At 49.0% G+C, this 25,107-nt stretch overlaps 1 protein-coding gene across 8 annotated transcripts in view; it reads left to right on the plus strand.

Moving 5' to 3' along the window:
- LOC106568376 (rab GTPase-activating protein 1) overlaps window positions 1-25,107 on the plus strand; it is a 289,542-nt gene that overhangs the window by 257,397 nt on the left and 7,038 nt on the right. For all 8 annotated transcript variants that reach the window (XM_045692525.1, XM_045692527.1, XM_045692524.1 and 5 more), the window contains one exon: window positions 855-1,049. In XM_045692525.1, the coding sequence (XP_045548481.1) occupies window positions 855-1,049 (195 nt within the window). The remainder of the gene's footprint in view (window positions 1-854; window positions 1,050-25,107) is intronic.

A 25,107-nucleotide genomic window follows, 5' to 3' on the forward strand; every position in this document is an offset into this window, starting at 1 on the left:
ATATAGTGTAGTGGAATAACCTGTACCTGGTTTATATAGTGTAGTTGAATAACCTGTACCTGGTTTATATAGTGTAGTGGAATAACATGTACCTGGTTTATATAGTGTAGTGGAATAATCTGTTCCTGTTTTATATAGTGTAGTGGTATAACCTGTACCTGGTTTATATAGTGTAGTGGAATAACCTGTACCTGGTTTACATAGTGTAGTGGAATAACCTGTACCTGGTTTATATAGTGTAGTGGAATAACCTGTACCTGTTTTATATAGTGTACTGGAATAACCTGTACCTGTTTTTATATAGTGTAGTGTTGTAACCTGTACCTGGTTTATATAGTGTAGTGGAATAACCTGTACCTGGTTTATATAGTGCAATGGAACAACCTGTACCTGGTTTATATAGTGTAGTGGAATAACCTGTACCTGGTTTATATAGTGTAGTGGAATAACCTGTACCTGATTTATATATAGTGTAGTGGAATAACCTGTACCTGATTTATATAGTGTAGTGGAATAACCTGTACCTGTTTTTATATAGTGTATTGTTGTAACCTGTACCTGGTTTATATAGTGTAATGGAATAACCTGTACCTGGTTTATATAGTGTAGTGGAATAACCTGTACCTGGTTTATATAGTGTAGTGGTATAACCTGTACCTGGTTTATATAGTGTAGTGGTATAACCTGTACCTGATTTATATAGTGTAGTGGTATAACCTGTGACTTGGTCTAACCCGTGGAAGGCTGTGAGAAGTACAGTATTCTCCTTAACATGTAGGGTCATCTCTAATGAGAAGGTTAGGGTTAGAGATGTAATGTTCTAACATGGTTTATGATGTGTCTCTCTCCCCCAGCTGAAGGTGGAGGGCTGTGAGAAGTGCTCTGTCCTCTTCAACAAGGAGGGTCGTCTAAAGGCAGTGAAGAAGATGGAGGGCAGCGAGGAAGAGACCGACGAGGAGAAGGAGGGTCTGAAGAACCAGCTCAGAGAGATGGAGCTGGAACTGGCCCAGACCAAACTACAACTGGTGGAGGCAGAGTGCAAGATACAGGTACTGACCCTGACCCAGACCAATGATACAGGTACTGACCCTGACCCTAACCCAGACCAATGATACAGGTACTGACCCTAACCCAGACCAATGATACAGGTACTGACTGACCCTAATCCAGACCAATGATACAGGTACTGACCCTAACCCTAACCCAGACCAATGATATAGGTACTGACCCTGACCCTAATCCAGACCAATGATACAGGTACTGACCCTGAGCCTAACCCAGACCAATGATACAGGTACTGACCCTGAGCCTAACCCAGACCAATGATACAGGTACTGACCCTGACCCTAACCTAGACCAATGATATAGGTACTGACACTGACCCTAACCCAGACCAATGATACAGGTACTGACCCTGACCCTAACCCAGACCGATGATACAGGTACTGACCCTGACCCTAACCTAGACCAATGATACAGGTACTGACCCTAAACCAGACCAATGATACTGACCCTGACCCAGACCAATGATACAGGTACTGACCCTGACCCTAACCCAGACCAATGATACAGGTACTGACCCTGACCCTAACCCAGACCAATGATACAGGTACTGACCTTAACCCAGACCAATGATACAGGTACTGACCCTGACCCTAACCCAGACCAATGATATAGGTACTGACCCTAACCCAGACCAATGATACAGGTACTGACCCTGACCCTAACCCAGACCAATGATACAGGTACTGACCCTAACCCAGACCAATGATACAGGTACTGACCCAGACCCAGACCAATGATACAGGTACAGACCCTGATCCTAACCCAGACCAACGATACAAGTACTGACCCTAACCCAGACCAGTGATACAGGTACTGACCCTGACCCTAACCTAGACCAATGATACAGGTACTGACCCTAACCCAGACCAATGATACAGGTACTGACCCTGACCCAGACCAATGATACAGGTACTGACCCTGACCCAGACCAATGATACAGGTACTGACCCTAACCCAGACCAATGATACAGGTACTGACCCTGACCCTAACCCAGACCAATGATATAGGTACTGACCCTAACGCAGACCAATGATACAGGTACTGACCCTGACCCTAACCCAGACCAATGATACAGGTACTGACCCTGACCTTAACCCAGACCAATGATACAGGCACTGACCCTGACCCTAACCGAGACCAATGATACAGGTACTGACCCTAACCCAGACCAATTATACAGGTACTGACCCTGACCCTAACCCAGACCAATGATACAGGTACTGACCCTGACCCAGACCAATGATACAAGTACTGACCCTAACCCAGACCAATGACACAGGTACTGACCCAGACCCAGACCAATGATACAGGTACAGACCCTGACCCTAACCCAGACCAATGATACAGGTACTGACCCTAACCCAGACCAGTGATTCAGGTACTGACCCTGACCCTAACCCAGACCAATGATATAGGTACTGACCCTAACTCAGACCAATGATACAGGTACTAACTGACCCTAACCCAGACCAATGATACAGGTACTGACCCTAATCCAGACCAATGATACAGGTACTGACCCTAACCCAGACCAATGATACAGGTACTGACCCTGACCCTAACCCAGACCAATGATACAGGTACTGACCCTGACCCTAACCCAGACCAATGATACAGGTACTGACCCAGACCCAGACCAATGATACAGGTACAGACCCTGACCCTAACCCAGACCAACGATACAGGTACTGACCCTAACCCAGACCAGTGATACAGGTACTGACCCTGACCCTAACCTAGACCAATGATACAGGTACTGACCCTAACCCAGACCAATGATACAGGTACTGACCCTGACCCAGACCAATGATACAGGTACTGACCCTGACCCAGACCAATGATACAGGTACTGACCCTAACCCAGACCAATGATACAGGTACTGACCCTAATCCAGACCAATGATACAGGTACTGACCCTAACCCAGACCAATGATACAGGTACTGACCCTGACCCTAACCCAGACCAATGATACAGGTACTGACCCTAACCCAGACCAATGATACAGGCACTGACCCTGACCCTAACCCAGACCAATGATACAGGTACTGACCCTGACCCAGACCAATGATACAGGTACTGACCCTGACCCAGACCAATGATACAGGTACTGACCCTAACCCAGACCAATGATACAGGTACTGACCCTAACCCAGACCAATGATACAGGTACTGACCCTGACCCTAACCCAGGCCAATGATATAGGTACTGACCCTGACCCAGACCAATGATACAGGTACTGACCCTAACCCTAACCGAGACCAATGATACAGGTACTGACCCTAACCCAGACCAATTATACAGGTACTGACCCTGACCCTAACCCAGACCAATGATACAGGTACTGACCCTGACCCAGACCAATGATACAAGTACTGACCCTAACCCAGACCAATGACACAGGTACTGACCCAGACCCAGACCAATGATACAGGTACAGACCCTGACCCTAACCCAGACCAATGATACAGGTACTGACCCTAACCCAGACCAGTGATTCAGGTACTGACCCTGACCCTAACCCAGACCAATGATATAGGTACTGACCCTAACTCAGACCAATGATACAGGTACTAACTGACCCTAACCCAGACCAATGATACAGGTACTGACCCTAATCCAGACCAATGATACAGGTACTGACCCTAACCCAGACCAATGATACAGGTACTGACCCTGACCCTAACCCAGACCAATGATACAGGTACTGACCCTGACCCTAACCCAGACCAATGATACAGGTACTGACCCAGACCCAGACCAATGATACAGGTACAGACCCTGACCCTAACCCAGACCAACGATACAGGTACTGACCCTAACCCAGACCAGTGATACAGGTACTGACCCTGACCCTAACCTAGACCAATGATACAGGTACTGACCCTAACCCAGACCAATGATACAGGTACTGACCCTGACCCAGACCAATGATACAGGTACTGACCCTGACCCAGACCAATGATACAGGTACTGACCCTAACCCAGACCAATGATACAGGTACTGACCCTAATCCAGACCAATGATACAGGTACTGACCCTAACCCAGACCAATGATACAGGTACTGACCCTGACCCTAACCCAGACCAATGATACAGGTACTGACCCTGACCCTAACCCAGACCAATGATACAGGCACTGACCCTGACCCTAACCCAGACCAATGATACAGGTACTGACCCTGACCCAGACCAATGATACAGGTACTGACCCTGACCCAGACCAATGATACAGGTACTGACCCTAACCCAGACCAATGATACAGGTACTGACCCTAACCCAGACCAATGATACAGGTACTGACCTTGACCCTAACCCAGGCCAATGATATAGGTACTGACCCTAACGCAGACCAATGATACAGGTACTGACCCTGACCCTAACCCAGACCAATGATACAGGTACTGACCCTGACCCTAACCCAGACCAATGATACAGGCACTGACCCTGACCCTAACCGAGACCAATGATACAGGTACTGACCCTAACCCAGACCAATTATACAGGTACTGACCCTGACCCTAACCCAGACCAATGATACAGGTACTGACCCTGACCCAGACCAATGATACAAGTACTGACCCTGACCCTAACCCAGACCAATGATACAGGTACTGACCCAGACCCAGACCAATGATACAGGTACAGACCCTGACCCTAACCCAGACCAATGATACAGGTACTGACCCTAACCCAGACCAGTGATTCAGGTACTGACCCTGACCCTAACCCAGACCAATGATATAGGTACTGACCCTAACTCAGACCAATGATACAGGTACTAACTGACCCTAATCCAGACCAATGATACAGGTACTGATCCTAACCCAGACCAATGATACAGGTACTGACCCTGACCCTAACACAGACCAATGATACAGGTACTGACCCTAACCCAGACCAATGATACAGGCACTGACCCTGACCCTAACCGAGACCAATGATACAGGTACTGACCCTAACCCAGACCAATGATACAGGTACTGACCCTGACCCTAACCCAGACCAATGATACAGGTACTGACCCTAACCCAGACCAATGATACAGGTACTGACCCTGACCCTAACCCAGACCAATGATACAGGTACTGACCCTGACCCTAACCCAGACCAATGATACAGGTACTGACCCTGACCCTAACCCAGACCAATGATACAGGTACTGACCCTGACCCTAACCCAGACCAATGATACAGGTACTGACCCTAATCCAGACCAATGATACAGGTACTGACCCTAACCCTAACCCAGACCAATGATATAGGTACTGACCCTGACCCTAATCCAGACCAATGATACAGGTACTGACCCTGACCCTAACCCAGACCAATGATACAGGTACTGACCCTGACCCTAACCTAGACCAATGATACAGGTACTGACCCTAACCCAGACCAATGATATAGGTACTGACACTGACCCTAACCCAGACCAATGATACAGGTACTGACCCTGACCCTAACCCAGACCGATGATACAGGTACTGACCCTGACCCTAACCTAGACCAATGATACTGACCCTGACCCAGACCAATGATACAGGTACTGACCCTGACCCTAACCCAGACCAATGATACAGGTACTGACCCTGACCCTAACCCAGACCAATGATACAGGTACTGACCCTAACCTAGACCAATGATACAGGTACTGACCCTAACCCAGACCAATGATACAGGTCCTGACCCAGACCAATGATACAGGTACTGACCCTAACCCAGACCAATGATACAGGTACTGACCCTAACCCAGACCAATGATACAGGTACTGACCCTAACCCAGACCAATGATACAGATACTGACCCTGACCCTAACCCAGACCAATGATACAGGTACTGACCCTGACCCTAACCTAGACCAATGATACAGGTACTGACCCTAACCAAGACCAATTATACAGGTACTGACCCTGACCCTAACCCAGACCAATGATACAGGTACTGACCCTAACCAAGACCAATTATACAGGTACTGACCCTGACCCTAACCCAGACCAATGATATAGGTACTGACCCTGACCCTAACCCAGACCAATGATACAGGTACTGACCCTGACCCTAACCCAGACCAATGATACAGGTACTGACCCTGACCCTAACCTAGACCAATGATACAGGTACTGACCCTAACCCAGACCAATGATACAGGTACTGACCCTAACCCAGACCAATGATTCAGGAACTGACCCTGACCCAGACCAATGATACAGGTACTGACCCTGACCCAGACCAATGATACAGGTACTGACCCTGACCCTAACCTACACCAATGATACAGGTACTGACCCTGACCCAGACCAATGATACAAGTACTGACCCTGACCCTAACCCAGACCAATGATACAGGTACTGACCCAGACCCAGACCAATGATACATGTACAGACCCTGACCCTAACCCAGACCAATGATACAGGTACTGACCCTGACCCTAACCCAGACCAATGATACAGGTACTGACCCTAACCCAGACCAGTGATACAGGTACTGACCCTGACCCTAACCCAGACCAATGATATAGGTACTGACCCTAACCCAGACCAATGATACAGGTACTGACTGACCCTAATCCAGACCAATGATACAGGTACTGATCCTAACCCAGACCAATGATACAGGTACTGAACCTGACCCTAACCTAGACCAATGATACAGGTACTGACCCTAGCCCAGACCAATGATACAGGTACTGACCCTGACCCTAACCCAGACCAATGATACAGGTACTGACCTTAACTCAGACCAATGATACAGGTACTGACCCTAACCCAGACCAATGATATAGGTACTGACCCTAACCCAGACCAATGATACAGGTACTGACCCTGACCCTAACCCAGACCAACGATACAGGTACTGACCCTAACCCAGACCAGTGATACAGGTACTGACCCTGACCCTAACCTAGACCAATGATACAGGTACTGACCCTAACCCAGACCAATGATACAGGTACTGACCCTGACCCAGACCAATGATACAGGTACTGACCCTGACCCAGACCAATGACACAGGTACTGACCCTAACCAAGACCAATGATACAGGTACTGACCCTAACCCAGACCAATGATACAGGTACAGACCCTGACCCTAACCCAGACCAATGATATAGGTACTGACCCTAACCCAGACCAATGATACAGGTACTGACCCTGACCCTAACCCAGACCAATGATACAGGTACTGACCCTGACCCTAACCCACACCAATGATACAGGTACTGACCCTGACTCTAACCCAGACAAATTATACAGGTACTGACCCTGACCCTAACCCAGACCAATTATACAGGTACTGACCCTGACCCAGACCAATGATACAGGTACTGACCCTGACCCTAACCTAGACCAATGATACAGGTACTGACCCTAACCCAGACCAATGATACAGGTACTGACCCTAACCCAGACCAATGATATAGGTACTGACCCTAACCCAGACCAATGATACAGGTACTGACCCTGACCCTAACCCAGACCAATGATATAGGTACTGACCCTAACCCAGACCAATGATATAGGTACTGACCCTGACCCTAACCTAGACCAATGATACAGGTACTGACCCTGACCCAGACCAATGATACAGGTACTGACCCTGACCCAGACCAATGATACAGGTACTGACCCTAACCCAGACCAATGATACAGGTACTGACCCTAACCCAGACCAATGATACAGGTACTGACCCTAACCCAGACCAATGATACAGGTACTGATCCTGACCCTAACCCAGACCAATGATACAGGTACTGACCCTGACCCTAACCCAGACCAATGATACAGGTACTGACCCTAACCCAGACCAATGATACAGGCACTGACCCTGACCCTAACCGAGACCAATGATACAGGTACTGACCCAGACCAATTATACAGGTACTGAACCTAACCCAGACCAATGATACAGGTACTGACCCTGACCCAGACCAATGATACAGGTACTGACCCTGACCCTAACCCAGACCAATGATACAGGTACTGACCCTGACCCTAACCCAGACCAATGATACAGGTACTGACCCTAACCCAGACTAATGATACAGGTACTGACCCTGACCCAGACCAATGATACAGGTACTGACCCTAATCCAGACCAATGATACAGGTACTGACCCTAATCCAGACCAATGATACAGGTACTGACCCTAATCCAGACCAATGATACAGGTACTGACCCTAACCCAGAGCAATGATACAGGTACTGACCCTAACCCAGACCAATGATACATGTACTGACCCAGACCCAGACCAATGATACAGGTACAGACCCTGATCCTAACCCAGACCAACGATACAGGTACTGACCCTAACCCAGACCAGTGATACAGGTACTGACCCTGACCCTAACCTAGACCAATGATACAGGTACTGACCCTAACCCAGACCAATGATACAGGTACTGACCCTGACCCAGACCAATGATACAGGTACTGACCCTGACCCAGACCAATGATACAGGTACTGACCCTAACCCAGACCAATGATACAGGTACTGACCCTGACCCTAACCCAGACCAATGATATAGGTACTGACCCTAACGCAGACCAATAATACAGGTACTGACCCTGACCCTAACCCAGACCAATGATACAGGTACTGACCCTGACCTTAAACCAGACCAATGATACAGGCACTGACCCTGACCCTAACCGAGACCAATGATACAGGTACTGACCCTAACCCAGACCAATTATACAGGTACTGACCCTGACCCTAACCCAGACCAATGATACAGGTACTGACCCTGACCCAGACCAATGATACAAGTACTGACCCTAACCCAGACCAATGACACAGGTACTGACCCAGACCCAGACCAATGATACAGGTACAGACCCTGACCCTAACCCAGACCAATGATACAGGTACTGACCCTAAACCCAGACCAGTGATTCAGGTACTGACCCTGACCCTAACCCAGACCAATGATATAGGTACTGACCCTAACTCAGACCAATGATACAGGTACTAACTGACCCTAACCCAGACCAATGATACAGGTACTGACCCTAACCCAGACCAATGATACAGGTACTGACCCTAACCCAGACCAATGATACAGGTACTGACCCTGACCCTAACCCAGACCAATGATACAGGTACTGACCCTGACCCTAACCCAGACCAATGATACAGGTACTGACCCAGACCCAGACCAATGATACAGGTACAGACCCTGACCCTAACCCAGACCAACGATACAGGTACTGACCCTAACCCAGACCAGTGATACAGGTACTGACCCTGACCCTAACCTAGACCAATGATACAGGTACTGACCCTAACCCAGACCAATGATACAAGTACTGACCCTGACCCAGACCAATGATACAGGTACTGACCCTGACCCAGACCAATGATACAGGTACTGACCCTAACCCAGACCAATGATACAGGTACTGACCCTAATCCAGACCAATGATACAGGTACTGACCCTAACCCAGACCAATGATACAGGTACTGACCCTGACCCTAACCCAGACCAATGATACAGGTACTGACCCTGACCCTAACCCAGACCAATGATACAGGCACTGACCCTGACCCTAACCCAGACCAATGATACAGGTACTGACCCTGACCCAGACCAATGATACAGGTACTGACCCTGACCCAGACCAATGATACAGGTACTGACCCTAACCCAGACCAATGATACAGGTACTGACCCTAACCCAGACCAATGATACAGGTACTGACCCTGACCCTAACCCAGGCCAATGATATAGGTACTGACCCTAACGCAGACCAATGATACAGGTACTGACCCTGACCCTAACCCAGACCAATGATACAGGTACTGACCCTGACCCTAACCCAGACCAATGATACAGGCACTGACCCTGACCCTAACCGAGACCAATGATACAGGTACTGACCCTAACCCAGACCAATTATACAGGTACTGACCCTGACCCTAACCCAGACCAATGATACAGGTACTGACCCTGACCCAGACCAATGATACAAGTACTGACCCTGACCCTAACCCAGACCAATGATACAGGTACTGACCCTGACCCTAACCTAGACCAATGATACTGACCCTGACCCAGACCAATGATACAGGTACTGACCCTGACCCTAACCCAGACCAATGATACAGGTACTGACCCTGACCCTAACCCAGACCAATGATACAGGTACTGACCCTGACCCTAACCTAGACCAATGATACAGGTACTGACCCTAACCCAGACCAATGATACAGGTACTGACCCTGACCCAGACCAATGATACAGGTACTGACCCTAACCCAGACCAATGATACAGGTACTGACCCTAACCCAGACCAATGATACAGGTACTGACCCTAACCCAGACCAATGATACAGATACTGACCCTAACCCAGACCAATGATACAGGTACTGACCCTAACCCAGACCAATGATACAGGTACTGACCCTAACCCAGACCAATGATACAGATACTGACCCTGACCCTAACCCAGACCAATGATACAGGTACTGACCCTGACCCTAACCTAGACCAATGATACAGGTACTGACCCTAACCAAGACCAATTATACAGGTACTGACCCTGACCCTAACCCAGACCAATGATACAGGTACTGACCCTAACCAAGACCAATTATACAGGTACTGACCCTGACCCTAACCCAGACCAATGATATAGGTACTGACCCTGACCCTAACCCAGACCAATGATACAGGTACTGACCCTGACCCTAACCCAGACCAATGATACAGGTACTGACCCTGACCCTAACCTAGACCAATGATACAGGTACTGACCCTAACCCAGACCAATGATACAGGTACTGACCCTAACCCAGACCAATGATTCAGGAACTGACCCTGACCCAGACCAATGATACAGGTACTGACCCTGACCCAGACCAATGATACAGGTACTGACCCTGACCCTAACCTACACCAATGATACAGGTACTGACCCTGCCCCAGACCAATGATACAAGTACTGACCCTGACCCTAACCCAGACCAATGATACAGGTACTGACCCAGACCCAGACCAATGATACATGTACAGACCCTGACCCAAACCCAGACCAATGATACAGGTACTGACCCTGACCCTAACCCAGACCAATGATACAGGTACTGACCCTAACCCAGACCAGTGATACAGGTACTGACCCTGACCCTAACCCAGACCAATGATATAGGTACTGACCCTAACCCAGACCAATGATACAGGTACTGACTGACCCTAACCCAGACCAATGATACAGGTACTGATCCTAACCCAGACCAATGATACAGGTACTGAACCTGACCCTAACCTAGACCAATGATACAGGTACTGACCCTAGCCCAGACCAATGATACAGGTACTGACCCTGACCCTAACCCAGACCAATGATACAGGTACTGACCTTAACTCAGACCAATGATACAGGTACTGACCCTGACCCTAACCCAGACCAATGATACAGGTACTGACCCTAACCCAGACCAATGATACAGGTACTGACCCTGACCCTAACCCAGACCAACGATACAGGTACTGACCCTAACCCAGACCAGTGATACAGGTACTGACCCTGACCCTAACCTAGACCAATGATACAGGTACTGACCCTAACCCAGACCAATGATACAGGTACTGACCCTGACCCAGACCAATGATACAGGTACTGACCCTGACCCAGACCAATGACACAGGTACTGACCCTAACCAAGACCAATGATACAGGTACTGACCCTAACCCAGACCAATGATACAGGTACTGACCCAGACCCAGACCAATGATACAGGTACAGACCCTGACCCTAACCCAGACCAACGATACAGGTACTGACCCTAACCCAGACCAGTGATACAGGTACTGACCCTGACCCTAACCTAGACCAATGATACAGGTACTGACCCTAACCCAGACCAATGATACAGGTACTGACCCTGACCCAGACCAATGATACAGGTACTGACCCTGACCCTAACCCAGACCAATGATACAGGTACTGACCCTGACCCTAACCCAGACCAATGATACAGGTACTGACCCTGACCCTAACCTAGACCAATGATACAGGTACTGACCCTAACCCAGACCAATGATACAGGTACTGACCCTGACCCAGACCAATGATACAGGTACTGACCCTAACCCAGACCAATGATACAGGTACTGACCCTAACCCAGACCAATGATACAGGTACTGACCCTAACCCAGACCAATGATACAGATACTGACCCTGACCCTAACCCAGACCAATGATACAGGTACTGACCCTGACCCTAACCTAGACCAATGATACAGGTACTGACCCTAACCAAGACCAATTATACAGGTACTGACCCTGACCCTAACCCAGACCAATGATACAGGTACTGACCCTAACCAAGACCAATTATACAGGTACTGACCCTGACCCTAACCCAGACCAATGATATAGGTACTGACCCTGACCCTAACCCAGACCAATGATACAGGTACTGACCCTGACCCTAACCCAGACCAATGATACAGGTACTGACCCTGACCCTAACCTAGACCAATGATACAGGTACTGACCCTAACCCAGACCAATGATACAGGTACTGACCCTAACCCAGACCAATGATTCAGGAACTGACCCTGACCCAGACCAATGATACAGGTACTGACCCTGACCCAGACCAATGATACAGGTACTGACCCTGACCCTAACCTACACCAATGATACAGGTACTGACCCTGACCCAGACCAATGATACAAGTACTGACCCTGACCCTAACCCAGACCAATGATACAGGTACTGACCCAGACCCAGACCAATGATACATGTACAGACCCTGACCCAAACCCAGACCAATGATACAGGTACTGACCCTGACCCTAACCCAGACCAATGATACAGGTACTGACCCTAACCCAGACCAGTGATACAGGTACTGACCCTGACCCTAACCCAGACCAATGATATAGGTACTGACCCTAACCCAGACCAATGATACAGGTACTGACTGACCCTAATCCAGACCAATGATACAGGTACTGACCCTAACCCAGACCAATGATACAGGTACTGAACCTGACCCTAACCCAGACCAATGATACAGGTACTGACCCTAGCCCAGACCAATGATACAGGTACTGACCCTGACCCTAACCCAGACCAATGATACAGGTACTGACCTTAACTCAGACCAATGATACAGGTACTGACCCTGACCCTAACCCAGACCAATGATATAGGTACTGACCCTAACCCAGACCAATGATACAGGTACTGACCCTGACCCTAACCCAGACCAACGATACAGGTACTGACCCTAACCCAGACCAGTGATACAGGTACTGACCCTGACCCTAACCTAGACCAATGATACAGGTACTGACCCTAACCCAGACCAATGATACAGGTACTGACCCTGACCCAGACCAATGATACAGGTACTGACCCTGACCCAGACCAATGACACAGGTACTGACCCTAACCCAGACCAATGATACAGGTACAGACCCTGACCCTAACCCAGACCAATGATATAGGTACTGACCCTAACCCAGACCAATGATACAGGTACTGACCCTGACCCTAACCCAGACCAATGATACAGGTACTGACCCTGACCCTAACCCACACCAATGATACAGGTACTGACCCTGACTCTAACCCAGACAAATTATACAGGTACTGACCCTGACCCTAACCCAGACCAATTATACAGGTACTGACCCTGACCCAGACCAATGATACAGGTACTGACCCTGACCCTAACCTAGACCAATGATACAGGTACTGACCCTAACCCAGACCAATGATACAGGTACTGACCCTGACCCTAACCCAGACCAATGATACAGGTACTGACCCTGACCCTAACCCAGACCAATGATACAGGTACTGACCCTGACCCTAACCTAGACCAATGATACAGGTACTGACCCTGACCCAGACCAATGATACAGGTACTGACCCTGACCCAGACCAATGATACAGGTACTGACCCTAACCCAGACCAATGATACAGGTACTGACCCTAACCCAGACCAATGATACAGGTACTGACCCTAACCCAGACCAATGATACAGGTACTGACCCTGACCCTAACCCAGACCAATGATACAGGTACTGACCCTGACCCTAACCCAGACCAATGATACAGGTACTGACCCTAACCCAGACCAATGATACAGGCACTGACCCTGACCCTAACCGAGACCAATGATACAGGTACTGACCCAGACCAATTATACAGGTACTGACCCTAACCCAGACCAATGATACAGGTACTAACTGACCCTAATCCAGACCAATGATACAGGTACTGATCCTAACCCAGACCAATGATACAGGTACTGACCCTGACCCTAACACAGACCAATGATACAGGTACTGACCCTAACCCAGACCAATGATACAGGCACTGACCCTGACCCTAACCGAGACCAATGATACAGGTACTGACCCTAACCCAGACCAATGATACAGGTACTGACCCTGACCCTAACCCAGACCAATGATACAGGTACTGACCCTAACCCAGACCAATGATACAGGTACTGACCCTGACCCTAACCCAGACCAATGATACAGGTACTGACCCTGACCCTAACCCAGACCAATGATACAGGTACTGACCCTGACCCTAACCCAGACCAATGATACAGGTACTGACCCTGACCCTAACCCAGACCAATGATACAGGTACTGACCCTAATCCAGACCAATGATACAGGTACTGACCCTAACCCTAACCCAGACCAATGATATAGGTACTGACCCTGACCCTAATCCAGACCAATGATACAGGTACTGACCCTGACCCTAACCCAGACCAATGATACAGGTACTGACCCTGACCCTAACCTAGACCAATGATACAGGTACTGACCCTAACCCAGACCAATGATACAGGTACTGACCCTAACCCAGACCAATGATACAGGTACTGACCCTAACCCAGACCGATGATACAGGTACTGACCCTGACCCTAACCTAGACCAATGATACTGACCCTGACCCAGACCAATGATACAGGTACTGACCCTGACCCTAACCCAGACCAATGATACAGGTACTGACCCTGACCCTAACCCAGACCAATGATACAGGTACTGACCCTGACCCTAACCTAGACCAATGATACAGGTACTGACCCTAACCCAGACCAATGATACAGGTACTGACCCTGACCCAGACCAATGATACAGGTACTGACCCTAACCCAGACCAATGATACAGGTACTGACCCTAACCCAGACCAATGATACAGATACTGACCCTGACCCTAACCCAGACCAATGATACAGGTACTGACCCTGACCCTAACCTAGACCAATGATACAGGTACTGACCCTAACCAAGACCAATGATACAGGTACTGACCCTGACCCTAACCCAGACCAATGATACAGGTACTGACCCTAACCAAGACCAATTATACAGGTACTGACCCTGACCCTAACCCAGACCAATGATATAGGTACTGACCCTGACCCTAACCCAGACCAATGATACAGGTACTGACCCTCACCCTAACCCAGACCAATGATACAGGTACTGACCCTGACCCTAACCTAGACCAATGATACAGGTACTGACCCTAACCCAGACCAATGATACAGGTACTGACCCTAACCCAGACCAATGATTCAGGAACTGACCCTGACCCAGACCAATGATACAGGTACTGACCCTGACCCAGACCAATGATACAGGTACTGACCCTGACCCTAACCTACACCAATGATACAGGTACTGACCCTGACCCAGACCAATGATACAAGTACTGACCCTGACCCTAACCCAGACCAATGATACAGGTACTGACCCAGACCCAGACCAATGATACATGTACAGACCCTGACCCAAACCCAGACCAATGATACAGGTACTGACCCTGACCCTAACCCAGACCAATGATACAGGTACTGACCCTAACCCAGACCAGTGATACAGGTACTGACCCTGACCCTAACCCAGACCAATGATACAGGTACTGACCCTAACCCAGACCAATGATACAGGTACTGACTGACCCTAATCCAGACCAATGATACAGGTACTGATCCTAACCCAGACCAATGATACAGGTACTGAACCTGACCCTAACCTAGACCAATGATACAGGTACTGACCCTAGCCCAGACCAATGATACAGGTACTGACCCTGACCCTAACCCAGACCAATGATACAGGTACTGACCTTAACTCAGACCAATGATACAGGTACTGACCCTGACCCTAACCCAGACCAATGATATAGGTACTGACCCTAACCCAGACCAATGATACAGGTACTGACCCTGACCCTAACCCAGACCAACGATACAGGTACTGACCCTAACCCAGACCAGTGATACAGGTACTGACCCTGACCCTAACCTAGACCAATGATACAGGTACTGACCCTAACCCAGACCAATGATATAGGTACTGACCCTGACCCTAACCTAGACCAATGATACAGGTACTGACCCTGACCCAGACCAATGATACAGGTACTGACCCTGACCCAGACCAATGATACAGGTACTGACCCTAACCCAGACCAATGATACAGGTACTGACCCTAACCCAGACCAATGATACAGGTACTGACCCTACAACCCAGACCAATGATACAGGTACTGACCCTGACCCTAACCCAGACCAATGATACAGGTACTGACCCTGACCCTAACCCAGACCAATGATACAGGTACTGACCCTAACCCAGACCAATGATACAGGCACTGACCCTGACCCTAACCGAGACCAATGATACAGGTACTGACCCAGACCAATTATACAGGTACTGACCCTAACCCAGACCAATGATACAGGTACTGACCCTGACCCAGACCAATGATACAGGTACTGACCCTAACCCAGACCAATGATACAGGTACTGACCCTGACCCTAACCCAGACCAATGATACAGGTACTGACCCTAACCCAGACCAGTGATACAGGTACTGACCCTGACCCTAACCTAGACCAATGATACAGGTACTGACCCTAACCCAGACCAATGATATAGGTACTGACCCTGACCCTAACCTAGACCAATGATACAGGTACTGACCCTAACCCAGACCAATGATACAGGTACTGACCCTAACCCAGACCAATGATACAGGTACTGACCCTAACCCAGACCAATGATACAGGTACTGATCCTGACCCTAACCCAGACCAATGATACAGGTACTGACCCTGACCCTAACCCAGACCAATGATACAGGTACTGACCCTAACCCAGACCAATGATACAGGCACTGACCCTAACCGAGACCAATGATACAGGTACTGACCCAGACCAATTATACAGGTACTGACCCTAACCCAGACCAATGATACAGGTACTGACCCTGACCCAGACCAATGATACAGGTACTGACCCTGACCCTAACCCAGACCAATGATACAGGTACTGACCCTGACCCTAACCCAGACCAATGATACAGGTACTGACCCTGACCCAGACCAATGATACAGGTACTGACCCTGACCCTAACCCAGACCAATGATACAGGTACTGACCCTGACCCTAACCCAGACCAATGATACAGGTACTGACCCTGACCCAGACCAATGATACAGGTACTGACCCTAATCCAGACCAATGATACAGGTACTGACCCTAATCCAGACCAATGATACAGGTACTGACCCTAATCCAGACCAATGATACAGGTACTGACCAAAACCCAGAGCAATGATACAGGTACTGACCCTGACCCTAACCCAGACCAATGATACAGGTACTGACCCTGACCCTAACCCAGACCAGTGATACAGGTACTGACCCTAACCCAGACCAATGATACAGGTACTGACCCTGACCCTAACCCAGACCAATGATACAGGTACTGACCCTAACCCAGACCAATGATACAGGTACTGACCCTGACCCTAACCCAGACCAATGATACAGGTACTGACCCTGACCCTAACCCAGACCAATGATACAGGTACTGACCCTGACCCTAACCCAGACCAATGATACAGGTACTGACCCTGACTCTAAGCCAGACCAATGATACAGGTACTGACCCTGACCCAGACCAATGATACAGGTACTGACCCCTGACCCAGACCAATGATACAGGTACTGACCCTGACCCAGACCAATGATACAGGTACTGACCCTGACCCAGACCAATGATACAGGTACTGACCCTAACCCAGACCAATGATACAGGTACTGACCCTAACCCAGACCAATGATACAGGTACTGACCCTGACCCTAACCCAGACCAATGATACAGGTACTGACCCTAACCCAGACCAATGATACAGGTACTGACCCTGACCCTAACCCAGACCAATGATACAGGTACTGACCCTGACCCTAACCCACACCAATGATACAGGTACTGACCCTGACTCTAACCCAGACCAATTATACAGGTACTGACCCTGACCCAGACCAATTATACAGGTACTGACCCTGACCCAGACCAATGATACAGGTACTGACCCTAACCCAGACCAATGATACAGGTACTGACTCTAACCCAGACCAATGATACAGGTACTGACCCTGACCCAGACCAATGATACAGGTACTGACCCTGACCCTAACCCAGACCAATGATACAGGTACTGACCCTAACCCAGACCAGTGATTCAGGTACTGACCCTGACCCTAACCCAGACCAATGATATAGGTACTGACCCTAACTCAGACCAATGATACAGGTACTAACTGACCCTAATCCAGACCAATGATACAGGTACTGATCCTAACCCAGACCAATGATACAGGTACTGACCCTGACCCTAACACAGACCAATGATACAGGTACTGACCCTAACCCAGACCAATGATACAGGCACTGACCCTGACCCTAACCGAGACCAATGATACAGGTACTGACCCTAACCCAGACCAATGATACAGGTACTGACCCTGACCCTAACCCAGACCAATGATACAGGTACTGACCCTGACCCTAACCCAGACCAATGATACAGGTACTGACCCTGACCCTAACCCAGACCAATGATACAGGTACTGACCCTGACCCTAACCCAGACCAATGATACAGGTACTGACCCTGACCCTAACCCAGACCAATGATACAGGTACTGACCCTGACCCTAACCCAGACCAATGATACAGGTACTGACCCTAATCCAGACCAATGATACAGGTACTGACCCTAACCCTAACCCAGACCAATGATATAGGTACTGACCCTGACCCTAATCCAGACCAATGATACAGGTACTGACCCTGACCCTAACCCAGACCAATGATACAGGTACTGACCCTGACCCTAACCTAGACCAATGATACAGGTACTGACCCTAACCCAGACCAATGATACAGGTACTGACCCTAACCCAGACCAATGATACAGGTACTGACCCTAACCCAGACCAATGATACAGGTACTGACCCTGACCCTAACCTAGACCAATGATACTGACCCTGACCCAGACCAATGATACAGGTACTGACCCTGACCCTAACCCAGACCAATGATACAGGTACTGACCCTGACCCTAACCCAGACCAATGATACAGGTACTGACCCTGACCCTAACCTAGACCAATGATACAGGTACTGACCCTAACCCAGACCAATGATACAGGTACTGACCCTGACCCAGACCAATGATACAGGTACTGACCCTAACCCAGACCAATGATACAGGTACTGACCCTAACCCAGACCAATGATACAGATACTGACCCTGACCCTAACCCAGACCAATGATACAGGTACTGACCCTGACCCTAACCTAGACCAATGATACAGGTACTGACCCTAACCAAGACCAATTATACAGGTACTGACCCTGACCCTAACCCAGACCAATGATACAGGTACTGACCCTAACCAAGACCAATTATACAGGTACTGACCCTGACCCTAACCCAGACCAATGATAGAGGTACTGACCCTGACCCTAACCCAGACCAATGATACAGGTACTGACCCTCACCCTAACCCAGACCAATGATACAGGTACTGACCCTGACCCTAACCTAGACCAATGATACAGGTACTGACCCTAACCCAGACCAATGATACAGGTACTGACCCTAACCCAGACCAATGATTCAGGAACTGACCCTGACCCAGACCAATGATACAGGTACTGACCCTGACCCAGACCAATGATACAGGTACTGACCCTGACCCTAACCTACACCAATGATACAGGTACTGACCCTGACCCAGACCAATGATACAAGTACTGACCCTGACCCTAACCCAGACCAATGATACAGGTACTGACCCAGACCCAGACCAATGATACATGTACAGACCCTGACCCAAACCCAGACCAATGATACAGGTACTGACCCTGACCCTAACCCAGACCAATGATACAGGTACTGACCCTAACCCAGACCAGTGATACAGGTACTGACCCTGACCCTAACCCAGACCAATGATATAGGTACTGACCCTAACCCAGACCAATGATACAGGTACTGACTGACCCTAATCCAGACCAATGATACAGGTACTGATCCTAACCCAGACCAATGATACAGGTACTGAACCTGACCCTAACCTAGACCAATGATACAGGTACTGACCCTAGCCCAGACCAATAATACAGGTACTGACCCTGACCCTAACCCAGACCAATGATACAGGTACTGACCTTAACTCAGACCAATGATACAGGTACTGACCCTGACCCTAACCCAGACCAATGATATAGGTACTGACCCTAACCCAGACCAATGATACAGGTACTGACCCTGACCCTAACCCAGACCAACGATACAGGTACTGACCCTAACCCAGACCAGTGATACAGGTACTGACCCTGACCCTAACCTAGACCAATGATACAGGTACTGACCCTAACCCAGACCAATGATACAGGTACTGACCCTGACCCAGACCAATGATACAGGTACTGACCCTGACCCAGACCAATGACACAGGTACTGACCCTAACCAAGACCAATGATACAGGTACTGACCCTAACCCAGACCAATGATACAGGTACAGACCCTGACCCTAACCCAGACCAATGATATAGGTACTGACCCTAACCCAGACCAATGATACAGGTACTGACCCTGACCCTAACCCAGACCAATGATACAGGTACTGACCCTGACCCTAACCCACACCAATGATACAGGTACTGACCCTGACTCTAACCCAGACAAATTATACAGGTACTGACCCTGACCCTAACCCAGACCAATTATACAGGTACTGACCCTGACCCAGACCAATGATACAGGTACTGACCCTGACCCTAACCTAGACCAATGATACAGGTACTGACCCTAACCCAGACCAATGATACAGGTACTGACCCTGACCCAGACCAATGATACAGGTACTGACCCTGACCCAGACCAATGACACAGGTACTGACCCTAAACAAGACCAATGATACAGGTACTGACCCTAACCCAGACCAATGATACAGGTACTGACCCTGACCCTAACCCAGACCAATGATACAGGTACTGACCCTAACCCAGACCAATGATACAGGTACTGACCCTGACCCTAACCCAGACCAATGATACAGGTACTGACCCTGACCCTAACCCACACCAATGATACAGGTACTGACCCTGACTCTAACCCAGACAAATTATACAGGTACTGACCCTGACCCTAACCCAGACCAATTATACAGGTACTGACCCTGACCCAGACCAATGATACAGGTACTGACCCTGACCCTAACCTAGACCAATGATACAGGTACTGACCCTAACCCAGACCAATGATACAGGTACTGACCCTGACCCTAACCCAGACCAATGATATAGGTACTGACCCTGACCCTAACCCAGACCAATGATATAGGTACTGACCCTGACCCTAACCTAGACCAATGATACAGGTACTGACCCTGACCCAGACCAATGATACAGGTACTGACCCTGACCCAGACCAATGATACAGGTACTGACCCTAACCCAGACCAATGATACAGGTACTGACCCTAACCCAGACCAATGATACAGGTACTGACCCTAACCCAGACCAATGATACAGGTACTGATCCTGACCCTAACCCAGACCAATGATACAGGTACTGACCCTGACCCTAACCCAGACCAATGATACAGGTACTGACCCTAACCCAGACCAATGATACAGGCACTGACCCTGACCCTAACCGAGACCAATGATACAGGTACTGACCCAGACCAATTATACAGGTACTGACCCTAACCCAGACCAATGATACAGGTACTGACCCTGACCCAGACCAATGATACAGGTACTGACCCTGACCCTAACCCAGACCAATGATACAGGTACTGACCCTGACCCTAACCCAGACCAATGATACAGGTACTGACCCTGACCCAGACCAATGATACAGGTACTGACCCTAATCCAGACCAATGATACAGGTACTGACCCTAATCCAGACCAATGATACAGGTACTGACCCTAATCCAGACCAATGATACAGGTACTGACCCTAACCCAGAGCAATGATACAGGTACTGACCCTGACCCTAACCCAGACCAATGATACAGGTACTGACCCTGACCCTAACCCAGACCAGTGATACAGGTACTGACCCTAACCCAGACCAATGATACAGGTACTGACCCTGACCCTAACCCAGACCAATGATACAGGTACTGACCCTAACCCAGACCAATGATACAGGTACTGACCCTGACCCTAACCCAGACCAATGATACAGGTACTGACCCTGACCCTAACCCAGACCAATGATACAGGTACTGACCCTGACCCTAACCCAGACCAATGATACAGGTACTGACCCTGACTCTAAGCCAGACCAATGATACAGGTACTGACCCTGACCCAGACCAATGATACAGGTACTGACCCTGACCCAGACCAATGATACAGGTACTGACCCTGACCCAGACCAATGATACAGGTACTGACCCTGACCCAGACCAATGATACAGGTACTGACCCTAACCCAGACCAATGATACAGGTACTGACCCTAACCCAGACCAATGATACAGGTACTGACCCTAACCCAGACCAATGATACAGGTACAGACCCTGACCCTAACCCAGACCAATGATATAGGTACTGACCCTAACCCAGACCAATGATACAGGTACTGACCCTGACCCTAACCCAGACCAATGATACAGGTACTGACCCTGACCCTAACCCACACCAATGATACAGGTACTGACCCTGACTCTAACCCAGACCAATTATACAGGTACTGACCCTGACCCAGACCAATTATACAGGTACTGACCCTGACCCAGACCAATGATACAGGTACTGACCCTGACCCTAACCCAGACCAATGATACAGGTACTGACCCTGACCCAGACCAATGATACAGGTACTGACCCTGACCCTAACCCAGACCAATGATACAGGTACTGACCCTAACCCAGACCAGTGATTCAGGTACTGACCCTGACCCTAACCCAGACCAATGATATAGGTACTGACCCTAACTCAGACCAATGATACAGGTACTAACTGACCCTAATCCAGACCAATGATACAGGTACTGATCCTAACCCAGACCAATGATACAGGTACTGACCCTGACCCTAACACAGACCAATGATACAGGTACTGACCCTAACCCAGACCAATGATACAGGCACTGACCCTGACCCTAACCGAGACCAATGATACAGGTACTGACCCTAACCCAGACCAATGATACAGGTACTGACCCTGACCCTAACCCAGACCAATGATACAGGTACTGACCCTAACCCAGACCAATGATACAGGTACTGACCCTGACCCTAACCCAGACCAATGATACAGGTACTGACCCTAACCCAGACCAATGATACAGGTACTGACCCTGACCCTAACCCAGACCAATGATACAGGTACTGACCCTGACCCTAACCCAGACCAATGATACAGGTACTGACCCTAACCCAGACCAATGATACAGGTACTGACCCTAACCCTAACCCAGACCAATGATATAGGTACTGACCCTGACCCTAATCCAGACCAATGATACAGGTACTGACCCTGACCCTAACCCAGACCAATGATACAGGTACTGACCCTGACCCTAACCTAGACCAATGATACAGGTACTGACCCTAACCCAGACCAATGATACAGGTACTGACCCTAACCCAGACCAATGATAAAGGTACTGACCCTAACCCAGACCGATGATACAGGTACTGACCCTGACCCTAACCTAGACCAATGATACTGACCCTGACCCAGACCAATGATACAGGTACTGACCCTGACCCTAACCCAGACCAATGATACAGGTACTGACCCTGACCCTAACCCAGACCAATGATACAGGTACTGACCCTGACCCTAACCTAGACCAATGATACAGGTACTGACCCTAACCCAGACCAATGATACAGGTACTGACCCTGACCCAGACCAATGATACAGGTACTGACCCTAACCCAGACCAATGATACAGGTACTGACCCTAACCCAGACCAATGATACAGATACTGACCCTGACCCTAACCCAGACCAATGATACAGGTACTGACCCTGACCCTAACCTAGACCAATGATACAGGTACTGACCCTAACCAAGACCAATTATACAGGTACTGACCCTGACCCTAACCCAGACCAATGATACAGGTACTGACCCTAACCAAGACCAATGATACAGGTACTGACCCTGACCCTAACCCAGACCAATGATACAGGTACTGACCCTGACCCTAACCCAGACCAATGATACAGGTACTGACCCTCACCCTAACCCAGACCAATGATACAGGTACTGACCCTGACCCTAACCTAGACCAATGATACAGGTACTGACCCTAACCCAGACCAATGATACAGGTACTGACCCTAACCCAGACCAATGATTCAGGAACTGACCCTGACCCAGACCAATGATACAGGTACTGACCCTGACCCAGACCAATGATACAGGTACTGACCCTGACCCTAACCTACACCAATGATACAGGTACTGACCCTGACCCAGACCAATGATACAAGTACTGACCCTGACCCTAACCCAGACCAATGATACAGGTACTGACCCAGACCCAGACCAATGATACAGGTACTGACCCTGACCCTAACCCAGACCAATGATACAGGTACTGACCCTGACCCTAACCCAGACCAATGATACAGGTACTGACCCTGACCCAGACCAATGATACAGGTACTGACCCTGACCCTAAC

Source organism: Salmo salar, chromosome ssa13 (assembly GCF_905237065.1).
Source record: "Salmo salar chromosome ssa13, Ssal_v3.1, whole genome shotgun sequence".
NCBI classification, from domain to species: domain Eukaryota; kingdom Metazoa; phylum Chordata; class Actinopteri; order Salmoniformes; family Salmonidae; genus Salmo; species Salmo salar.